This window comes from Pseudophryne corroboree, chromosome 1 (assembly GCF_028390025.1).
Source record: "Pseudophryne corroboree isolate aPseCor3 chromosome 1, aPseCor3.hap2, whole genome shotgun sequence".
NCBI classification, from domain to species: Eukaryota; Metazoa; Chordata; class Amphibia; order Anura; family Myobatrachidae; genus Pseudophryne; species Pseudophryne corroboree.
The window spans coordinates 1,231,647,395-1,231,659,553 of NC_086444.1; the positions used below are offsets into that span (position 1 = coordinate 1,231,647,395).

The 12,159-nt window shown below is 51.2% G+C and overlaps 1 protein-coding gene across 4 annotated transcripts in view; it reads left to right on the forward strand.

Annotated features, from left to right (window-relative positions):
* Positions 1-1,331: 1,331 nt before the first annotated feature.
* Positions 1,332-12,159, forward strand: part of LOC134931701 (transcription factor COE3-like) — a 265,596-nt gene continuing 254,768 nt past the window's right edge. For all 4 annotated transcript variants that reach the window (XM_063925436.1, XM_063925438.1, XM_063925437.1 and 1 more), the window contains exon 1: positions 1,332-1,675. In XM_063925436.1, coding sequence (XP_063781506.1) covers positions 1,548-1,675 — 128 coding nt within the window. In that variant the 5' untranslated portion in view covers positions 1,332-1,547. The remainder of the gene's footprint in view (positions 1,676-12,159) is intronic.

Genomic DNA, 12,159 nt, shown 5'->3' on the forward strand with positions numbered 1-12,159 from the left:
AGGAGAGTGCAGGAGAGAGTGCAGGAAAGGAGGAGAGTGCAGGAGAGAGTGCAGGGATGGAGGAGAGTGCAGGAGAGAGTGCAGGGATGGAGGAGAGTGCAGGAGAGAGTGCAGGGATGGAGGAGACTGTTGGAGAGAGTGCAGGGATGGAGGAGAGTGGTGGACAGAGTGCAGGGATGGAGGAGAGTGCAGGATAGAGTGCAGGGATGGAGGAGGGTGCAGGAGATAGTGCAGGGATGGAAGAGAGTGCAGAAGAGAATGCAGGGATGGAGGAGAGTGCAGGAGAGCGTGCAGGGATGGAGGCGACTGCTGGAGAGAGTGCAGGGATGGAGGAGACTGCTGGAGAGAGTGCAGGGATGGAGGAGAGTGGTGGACAGAGTGCAGGGATGGAGGAGAGTGCAGGAGAGAGTGCAGGGATGGAGGAGAGTGCAGGAGAGAGTGCAGGGATGGAGGAGAGTGCTGGAGAGAGTGCAGGGATGGAGGAAAGTGCAGGAGAGAGTGCAGGGATGGAGGATACTGCTGGAGAGAGTGCAGGGATGGAGGAGAGTGGTGGACAGAGTGCAGGGATGGAGGAGAGTGCAGGAGAGAGTGCAGGGATGGAGGAGAGTGCAGGAGAGAGTGCAGGGATGGAGGAGAGTGCTGGAGAGAGTGCAGGGATTGAGGAAAGTGCAGGAGAGAGTGCAGGGATGGAGGAGACTGCTGGAGAGAGTGCAGGGATGGAGGAGAGTGGTGGACAGAGTGCAGGGATGGAGGAGAGTGCAGGGGAGAGTGCAGGGATGGATGAGAGTGCAGGAGAGAGTGCAGGGATGGAGGAGAGTGCAGGGATGGAGGAGAGAGTGCAGGGATGGAGGAGAGTGCAGGAGAGAGTGCAGTGATGGAGGAGAGTACTGGAGAGAGTGCAGGGAGTCCTGGAGAGAGTGCAGGGATGGAGGAGAGTGCAGGAGAGGGTGCAGGGATGGAGGAGAGTGCAGGAGAGAGTGCAGGGATGGAGGAGAGTGCAGGAGAGAGTGCAGGGAGTCCTGGAGAGAGTGCAGGGATGGAGGAGAGTGCAGGGATGGAGGAGAGTGCAGGAGAGAGTGCAGGGATGGAGGAGAGTGCAGGAGAGAGTGCAGGGATGGAGGAGAGTGCAGGAGAGAGTGCAGGGATGGAGGAGAGTGCAGGAGAGAGTGCAGGGAGTCCTGGAGAGAGTGCAGGGATGTTGGAGAGTGTAACGGAGGGGGGTGGATGTTACGGAAGGGAGGAAGCCCAGCTCTACTTCCCACTCCCCTCCTGTCTCCCCTGGGACAGCTGCCTCCCAGCCTCCTGCCGGAGGATCTCTCAGCCTCAGTCCTGTACTGCTCTGACTGAGAGGCGCATCCTCCGCCCGGCGCAGCTTCTGGATGGTACCCGGGCTCCTGTGCGCCCCGGAATAGTCACCTGCGCGCCCCGGAATAGTCACCTGTGCGCCCCGGAATAGTCACCTGTGTCCTGGATACACCTGCACCGCTGCACACCGGGGTCTCCGCCGAGCTCCGGAATCCGGGAGTTGTGGCCGCGGTTTGGAACTCATGTTCTCCATCCAGGACACTCTCTCCCGGGGAGGACTCACCATGAAGGAGGAACCTCTGTCTGCTGGACTCTCCCGGTCCTGGATGCAATCTTCAGGGATACTGGACTCCAGCACTGCAGCGCAGAGGTAAGACCCCTGTCCCAACACATGCAGAGCCTCTTGCACTGTGCCTCATGCAGAGCATTCCATACTGCACCCAATATCTGCAGGGCCATTCATATGCGCAGCATGCACAGCACAGCACACATAGTTACATCTGATCACTGAGACTTCATAGAACTTCTCTCTGTACAAGTATCTGACTGTGACTTCCTTATACTGTACACCAAGTGCCAGGGTCCCACTTCTACTGATAGTCCCAGCCAGGTACTGTATATCACAGGACATGTCCCACTGACACTGAGACCCAGAACCATCACAGGACATGTCCTACTGACACTGACCCAGAACCATCACAGGACATGTCATACTGACCAGAACCATCACAGGACATGTCATACTGACCAGAACCATCACAGGTCATGTCCTACTGACCAGAACCATCACAGGACATGTCATACTGACCAGAACCATCACAGGACATGTCCTACTGACCGGAACCATCACAGGACATGTCCTACTGACCGGAACCATCACAGGACATGTCCTACTGACACTGAGACCCAGAACCATCAGAGGACATGTCCTACTGACACTGAGACCCAGGACCATCACAGGACATGTCCTACTGACACTGAGACCCAGAACCATCAGGGGACATTTCTTACTGACACTGAGACCTAGGACTATCACAGAACATTAACCACTGACACTGACCCAGTACTATGACAGGACATGTCCCACTGACACTGAGACCCAGAACCATCACAGGACATGTCCTACTGACACTGAGACCTAAGACTATCACAGGACATTAACCACTGACACTGACCCAGAACTATGACAGGATATGTCCTACTGACAATTAAGCCAAGGAATATCACAGTACGTGTCCCTATGACACTGACCCAGGATTATCACAAGACATGTCCTACCAACATTAAGACCCAGGACTATCACAGGACATGTGCCTCCTGCGACCCAGGACTATTGCAGGACATTTCCCAATGTGACCCAGGACATGTCCCACTGACACTTACCCAGGACTATCACAGGATATTTCCCACTGCTACTGTGATCCAAGACTATCGCAAGACATGTCCCACTGACTCTCAGATTCAGGGCTAACACAGGACATGTCCCACTGGCACTGATGCTGGACTATAGCAGGACATGTCCCACTGACACTGACCCAGGACTATCACAGGACATGTCCCACTGACCCTCAGACTCAGAACTGACACAGGACATGCCCCACTGACACTGACCCAGGACTATCACAGGACATGTCCCACTGAAACTAACCCAGGACTATCACAGGACATGTCCCACTGACACTGACCCAGGACTATCACAGGACATGTCCCACTGAAACCCTGGAATAACACAGGTCATGGTCCACTGACACAGATACCCAGCACTATCACAGAACATGTACCACTGAGTCTCAGATTCAGGGCTAACACAGGACATGTCCCACTGGCACTGATGCTGGACTATAGCAGGACATGTCCCACTGACACTGACCCAGGACTATCACAGGACATGTCCCACTGACCCTCAGACTCAGAACTGACACAGGACATGCCCCACTGACACTGACCCAGGACTATCACAGGACATGTCCCACTGAAACTAACCCAGGACTATCACAGGACATGTCCCACTGACACTGACCCAGGACTATCACAGGACATGTCCCACTGAAACCCTGGAATAACACAGGTCATGGTCCACTGACACAGATACCCAGCACTATCACAGAACATGTCCCACTGACCCTCAGACTCAGGACTGACACAGGACATGTCCTACTGACCCTCAGACTCAGGACTGACACAGGACATGTCCCACTGACCCTCAGACTCAGGACTGACACAGGACATGTCCCACTGACCCTCAGACTCAGGACTGACACAGGACATGTCCCACTGACCCTCAGACTCAGGACTGACACAGAACATGCCCCACTGACACTGACCCAGGAATAACACAGGACATGTCCCACTGACACTGACCCACGACTATCACAGGACATGTCCCACTGACACTGACCCAGGACTATCACAGGACATGTCCCACTGACACTGACCCAGGACTATCACAGGACATGTCCCACTGGTGCTGGACTATAGCAGGACATGTCCCACTGACACTGACCCAGGACATGTCCCACTGACACTGACCCAGGTCTATCACAGGACATGTCCCACTGACACTGACCAAAGGACTATCACAGGACATGTCCCACTGACACTGACCAAAGGACTATCACAGGACATGTCACACTGACACTCAGGACTCTCACAGGACATGTCCCACTGACACTGACCCAGGTCTATAACAGAACATGTCCCACTGACACTGACCAAAGGACTATCACAGGACATGTCACACTGACACTGACCAAAGGACTATCACAGGACATGTCACACTGACACTCAGGACTCTCACAGGACATGTCACACTGACACTGACCAAAGGACTATCACAGGACATGTCCCACTGACACTGACCAAAGGACTATCACAGGACATGTCACACTGACACTGACCAAAGGACTATCACAGGACATGTCCCACTGACACTGACCAAAGGACTATCACAGGACATGTCACACTGACACTGACCAAAGGACTATCACAGGACATGTCACACTGACACTGACCAAAGGACTATCACAGGACATGTCACACTGACACTCAGGACTCTCACAGGACATGTCACACTGACACTCAGGACTCTCGCAGAACATGCCCCACTGACACTGACCCAGGACTATCACAGGACATGTACCACTGACTCTCAGACTCAGGACTATCACAGGACATCTCCTACTGACACTGACCCAGGACTATCACAGGACATGTCCTACAGACACTGGGACGCCATGACGTGTATCTCTGTATGAAACCTACATTTTATTGGATTTTATTTAGATTTTTTCTATACTGGAATATGTCTGGGAAGCTGATAAATAAGAAGTGTGTGTACAATGACATGAAATGACAGCGTGTCATGTAGTTATTGGAGTTTATAGGTTGTGCAGGTATTGTCCAGGTGCTGTATAACACAGTCCAGCAGTAGGTGGTACCTGCCTGTGGTGCTGTGCGTAGCCCAGGATGGGTGGAATAACACTGTGTGACCTATGATAATGAGACCCATATCTCTGCTGCCTCCAGCCTGCCCTGACAGAATATGATGGACATATCTCAGCAGACGTCTCTGGGAAGATAGGAGCTTACACTCTCTTATGTCATCACAGCCTATCACTGTCTGTGGTGCAAACAAGGTATTGGAACCCCGAAGCCTGCAGCCTATCCAGCTCTAGTCTTCTGATGATCACAATCTCCCTGCGGTGTATGGGAGAACTTGCTGAGGGGTTTCCATGTATACTGAACAAGTGCTGGTTCCTCTGAGCTTCTCAGGCGGCAGTCACAGCCACAGAGGCATATGTCTGGGGCAGCAGCCTTCAGGGGGCTCCATACAAATAGTTCAAATGGACTAGGGGGCGTTGGATAAAAGGCACACATACTAATGTAATGTATGTAGGCCACATAGCTAGGACAGTGTTAGGCCACACATTCAGTATGTAAGGACTTGTGTGCGGACCCTTAGCTGTGTCGTGTGAGAAACACACTTCCTCAACTTCTGTTCTATCCTGTAACCGGCCTTATGCCTAACATCAGCCCCTTCTCCTACACCAGGAGGACCCGGCACTGCCAGGAGCCAGAACTCCCCAGTAATGGGCACACATTAGTCTCCTGAGGTGACACCGCCGGTAGCCCGGGGATCACTGTCACCCACAGACAGAAAGGGAATTTACCAGCCGGCTGTAATTATCTCCCATGCAGCGGAATATGAAACCTTTCCCTGTGAGTGATTCCACTGGGATGGCATAAATCCGGCCTACTGTTATCCCAGTACGATGACATCTTCACCATCTGGCTAGTTTCATTTTATCATTAATTGTTGCTTAATTGTCTTGGCCTCCTGACTACAGAAACATGGTCGCTACACACAGCAGCAGACTATTACTATTGTTTGCAGGCTGACACATCGTACAATAAACAGACTTTAATAATTAGCCCACAGCTAGTAAACACATGTTCCGCAGGACGGCGGTGTATGTAAGAATGCAGGGTGATCAGAGCCAACAGGACATACAGAATATCTATACGTGTCTGTAGATAGTTATAAGCACGAACAGGACATACAGAATATCTATACTTATCTGTAGCTAGCTATAAGTGCCAACCAGACATACAGAATATCTATACATATCTGTAGCTAGCTATAAGCACGAACAGGACACACAGAATATCTATACGTGTCTGTAGCTAGCTATAAGTGCCAACAGGACATACAGAATATCTATACGTGTCTGTAGCTAGCTATAAGTGCCAACAGGACATACAGAATATCTATACGTATCTGTAGATAGTTATAAGCACGAACAGGACATACAGAATATCTATACGTGTCTGTAGCTAGCTATAAGCACCAACAGGACATACAGAATATCTATACGTATCTGTAGCTAGCTATAAGCACCAACAGGACATACAGAATATCTATACGTGCCTGTAGCTAGATATACGCACCAACAGGACATACAGAATATCTATACGTGCCTGTAGCTAGATATACGCACCAACAGGACACACAGAATATCTATACGTATCTGTAGCTAGCTATAAGTGCCAAAAGGACATACAGAATATCTATACGTGTCTGTAGCTAGCTATAAGCGCCAACAGGACATACAGAATATCTATATGTGTCTGTAGCTAGCTATAAGCACCAACAGGGCATACAAAATATATATATACGTATCTGTAGCTAGCTATAAGCGCCAACAGGACATACAGAATATCTATACGTATCTGTAGCTAGCTATAAGCATGAACAGGACATACAGAATATCTATACGTATCTGTAGCTAGCTATAAGCGCCAACAGGACATACAGAATATCTATACGTATCTGTAGCTAGCTATAAGCACGAACAGGACATACAGAATATCTATATGTATCTGTAGCTAGCTATAAGCACCAACAGGACATACAGACTATGTATACTTATCTGTAGCTAGCTATAAGCACCAACAGGACATACAGAATATCTATACGTATCTGTAGCTAGCTATAAGCACCAACAGGACATACAGAATATCTATACGTATCTGTAGCTAGCTATAAGCACCAACAGGACATACAGAATATCTATACGTATCTGTAGCTAGCTATAAGCACGAACAGGACATACAGAATATTTATAGGTATCTGTAGCTAAAACTGAATCCTATCTGAATCGCAAGTAAATACTTAAATATGTAACAGTCCCTTTTTTTTAAACATTTTTAGATTTTATAATTAGCGCATTAATTCACATCTTCGTACATTTGCTGGAGACATGAGCCATAGGGAAAATGAAACATACCGTTACAGAAAACTGGTGCACAAAATAATATACGCTTTGCGTTAATAAAAAACAAAACTGCTTATATACACTATGTAGCTGCATTATTCATATAACTATAGGTAGAAAATAACAATTACACTTTGCGTTCTCTCTGCCTGTTCTTGTAGGAAATGTTATAAACTGCTTAGAACAAAATACTTGTATGTAATATATTTTTAATCCAGAGTACATAATTATGCCAATATTATAGAGAGAATAATTAGTATTGTTTAATCAATAATTTATTCATTTACTTTTCATATGAAATATGTTTACAATAGGAACAGTTTACTCTTCAATCTATTTATATGTTTAGATACAGGAGGAATATCTATATATAAATGGAGATATATGTATGTGTAAATACAGAAGTATATAGCTGTGTGTGTGTGTGTGTGTGTGTGTGTGTGTGTGTGTGTGTGTGTGTGTGTATAGATATATATATATATTTATATATATATAATTCTTCTTTGTGTGTTAGATAATTGAACACCCATATATTATTACTATATAAAAGAGAATAAGGGAGAGTGTTACAATACGAAAAAGAAAAAGAAAAAATATATATTTTGGGAAACAGAAATTTTGGGTGACTGGAAATAGCAGGAGATGTTTTATCAGAGCAGGATAGAGATACACAGACGGTCAGACTGTACAGCTAAATAGCCCATCAGTGTGTACCCTGCTTCTGCTCAGTCTGCCCTCTGATGTCAGACAGAGGAACAATTGTTATTATTAATAATAATATAATCCATATCTTCGTTGTATAGAGCCTGTATCTTGATTATTATATAAAGTGCATATATAACACCTATACATAGCCAGTATACAGTATATCTGCGGCCGAGGCTCCTCGCAGTGACTGTACCCTAGAATCGGCGTTACAGGGCAGCAGGCTCCAGATTACAGCGCTGCGTCAGTAAGGCCGGGATCCTGGCAGCATTTGCGGATCATGGTACATAGCAATACCTCGTCATTGCGCACGCTGGTCTGATAATAGCACGTGATAAGTAACTTAGAAGTCGTATCCATTGATGAACATTCATGATAATATTAGATTTCAGCTATATTTGGATATCTGAGGTCAGGACAAAGTTTAGTAACTTGCGTTGGCAAAGCGTTGGCAGATGGTGGGACTGGCTGCTTGCTGTGTGTCTTCTCTCCCGGGTCTCAGGCTGATAGATGGTGTCAGTGTTAGGATATTCTGCATGTGAGGGGAACTCTAACCCAGGATATGTGTCAGTCAGAGGGTGAGTAGAGGGTGAGCTGTCTGGTCACAGTCAGAGGGTGAGGACGGGGTGAGCTGTGTAGTCACAGTCAGAGGGTGAGGAGAGGGTGAGCTGTGTAGTCACAGTCAGAGGGTGAGGACGGGGTGAGCTGTGTAGTCACAGTCAGAGAGTGAGGAGAGGGTGAGCTGTGTAGTCACAGTCAGAGGGTGAGGACGGGGTGAGCTGTGTGGTCACAGTCAGAGGGTGAGGACGGGGTGAGCCGTGTAGTAACAGTCAGAGGGTGAGGACGGGGTGAGCTGTGTGGTCACAGTCAGAGGGTGAGGAGAGGGTGAGCTGTGTGGTCACAGTCAGAGGGTGAGGACGGGGTGAGCTGTGTAGTCACAGTCAGAGGGTGAGGAGAGGGTGAGCTGTGTGGTCACAGTCAGATGGTGAGGACAGGGTGAGCTGTATGGTCACAGTCAGAGGGTGAGGAGAGGGTGAGCTGTATGGTCACAGTCAGAGGGTGAGGACGGGGTGAGCTGTGTAGTCACAGTCAGAGGGTGAGGAGAGGGTGAGCTGTGTGGTCACAGTCAGAGGGTGAGGACGGGGTGAGCTGTGTGGTCACAGTCAGAGGGTGAGGAGAGGGTGAGCTGTATGGTCACAGTCAGAGGGTGAGGACGGGGTGAGCTGTATAGTCACAGTCAGAGGGTGAGTAGAGGGTGAGCTGTGTGGTCACAGTCAGAGGGTGAGGACGGGGTGAGCTGTGTGGTCACAGTCAGAGGGTGAGGACGGGGTGAGCTGTATGGTCACAGTCAGAGGGTGAGGACGGGGTGAGCTGTGTCGTCACAGTCAGAGGGTGAGGACGGGGTGAGCTGTGTGGTCACAGTCAGAGGGTGAGGAGAGGGTGAGCTGTGTAGTCACTGTCAGAGGGTGAGGACGGGGTGAGCTGTGTGGTCACAGAGGGTGAGGAGAGGGTGAGCTGTGTGGTCACAGTCAGATGGTGAGGACAGGGTGAGCTGTATGGTCACAGTCAGAGGGTGAGGAGAGGGTGAGCTGTATGGTCACAGTCAGAGGGTGAGGACGGGGTGAGCTGTGTAGTCACAGTCAGAGGGTGAGGAGAGGGTGAGCTGTGTGGTCACAGTCAGAGGGTGAGGAGGGGGTGAGCTGTGTGGTCACAGTCAGAGGGTGAGGAGAGGGTGAGCTGTATGGTCACAGTCAGAGGGTGAGGACGGGGTGAGCTGTGTAGTCACAGTCAGAGGGTGAGTAGAGGGTGAGCTGTGTGGTCACAGTCAGAGGGTGAGGACGGGGTGAGCTGTGTGGTCACAGTCATAGGGTGAGGACGGGGTGAGCTGTATGGTCACAGTCAGAGGGTGAGGACGGGGTGAGCTGTGTAGTCACAGTCAGAGGGTGAGTAGAGGGTGAGCTGTGTGGTCACAGTCAGAGGGTGAGGAGGGGATGAGCTGTGTGGTCACAGTCAGAGGGTGAGGATGGGGTGAGCTGTATGGTCACAGTCAGAGGGTGAGGACGGGGTGAGCTGTGTAGTCACAGTCAGAGGGTGAGGACGGGGTGAGCTGTGTGGTCACAGTCAGAGGGTGAGGACGGGGTGAGCTGTATGGTCACAGTCAGAGGGTGAGGACGGGGTGAGCTGTGTAGTCACAGTCAGAGGGTAAGGACGGGGTGAGCGGTGTAGTCACAGTCAGAGGGTGAGTAGAGGGTGAGCTGTGTGGTCACAGTCAGTCAGAGGGCAAGGACGGGGTGAGCTGTGTAGTAACAGTCAGAGGGTGAGGAGAGGGTGAGCTGTGTGGTCACAGTCAGTCAGAGGGTAAGGACGGGGTGAGCCGTGTAGTAACAGTCAGAGGGTGAGGAGAGGGTGAGCTGTGTGGTGACAGTCAGTCAGAGGGTAAGGACGGGGTGAGCTGTGTAGTAACAGTCAGAGCGTGAGAAGAGGGTGAGCTGTGTGGTGACAGTCAGTCAGAGGGTAAGGACGGGGTGAGCTGTGTAGTAACAGTCAGAGCGTGAGAAGAGGGTGAGCTGTGTGGTCACAGTCAGAGCGTGAGGACGGGGTGAGCTGTGTAGTCACAGTCAGAGGGTGAGGAGAGGGTGAGCTGTGTGGTCACAGTCAGAGGGTGAGGACGGGGTGAGCTGTGTAGTCACAGTCAGAGGGTGAGGACGGGGTGAGCTGTGTGGTCACAGTCAGAGGGTGAGGACGGGGTGAGCTGTATGGTCACAGTCAGAGGGTGAGGACGGGGTGAGCTGTGTAGTCACAGTCAGAGGGTAAGGACGGGGTGAGCGGTGTAGTCACAGTCAGAGGGTGAGTAGAGGGTGAGCTGTGTGGTCACAGTCAGTCAGAGGGCAAGGACGGGGTGAGCTGTGTAGTAACAGTCAGAGGGTGAGGAGAGGGTGAGCTGTGTGGTCACAGTCAGTCAGAGGGTAAGGACGGGGTGAGCCGTGTAGTAACAGTCAGAGGGTGAGGAGAGGGTGAGCTGTGTGGTGACAGTCAGTCAGAGGGTAAGGACGGGGTGAGCTGTGTAGTAACAGTCAGAGCGTGAGAAGAGGGTGAGCTGTGTGGTGACAGTCAGTCAGAGGGTAAGGACGGGGTGAGCTGTGTAGTAACAGTCAGAGCGTGAGAAGAGGGTGAGCTGTGTGGTCACAGTCAGAGCGTGAGGACGGGGTGAGCTGTGTAGTCACAGTCAGAGGGTGAGGAGAGGGTGAGCTGTGTGGTCACAGTCAGAGCGTGAGGACGGGGTGAGCTGTGTAGTCACAGTCAGAGGGTGAGGAGAGAGTGAGCTGTGTGGTCACAGTCAGAGGGTGAGGACGGGGTGAGCTGTGTAGTAACAGTCAGAGGGTGAGGAGAGGGTGAGCTGTGTGGTCACAGTCAGAGGGTGAGGAGGGGGTGAGCTGTGTGGTCACAGTCAGAGGGTGAGGAGGGGGTGAGCTGTGTAGTCACAGTCAGAGGGTGAGGACGGGGTGAGCTGTGTGGTCACAGTCAGAGGGTGAGGAGAGGGTGAGCTGTGTAGTCACAGTCAGAGGGTGAGGACGGGGTGAGCTGTGTAGTCACAGTCAGAGGGTGAGGAGAGAGTGAGCTGTGTGGTCACAGTCAGAGGGTGAGGACGGGGTGAGCTGTGTAGTAACAGTCAGAGGGTGAGGAGAGGGTGAGCTGTGTGGTCACAGTCAGAGGGTGAGGACAGGGTGAGCTGTGTGGTCACAGTCAGAGGGTGAGGAGGGGGTGAGCTGTGTAGTCACAGTCAGAGGGTGAGGACGGGGTGAGCTGTGTGGTCACAGTCAGAGGGTGAGGAGAGGGTGAGCTGTGTAGTCACAGTCAGAGGGTGAGGACGGGGTGAGCTGTGTGGTCACAGTCAGAGGGTGAGGAGGGGGTGAGCTGTGTGGTCACAGTCAGAGGGTGAGGAGAGGGTGAGCTGTGTAGTCACAGTCAGAGGGTGAGGACGGGGTGAGCTGTGTAGTAACAGTCAGAGGGTGAGGACGGGGTGAGCTGTGTGGTCACAGTCAGAGGGTGAGGACGGGGTGAGCTGTGTGGTCACAGTCAGAGGGTGAGGACGGGGTGAGCTGTGTAGTAACAGTCAGAGGGTGAGGACGGGGTGAGCTGTGTGGTCACAGTCAGAGGGTGAGGACGGGGTGAGCTGTGTAGTAACAGTCAGAGGGTGAGGAGAGGGTGAGCTGTGTGGTCACAGTCAGAGGGTGAGGAGGGTGTGAGCTGTGTGGTCACAGTCAGAGGGTGAGGAGGGGGTGAGCTGTGTGGTCACAGTCAGAGGGTGAGGAGAGGGTGAGCTGTGTAGTCACAGTCAGAGGGTGAGGACGGGGTGAGCTGTGTGGTCACAGTC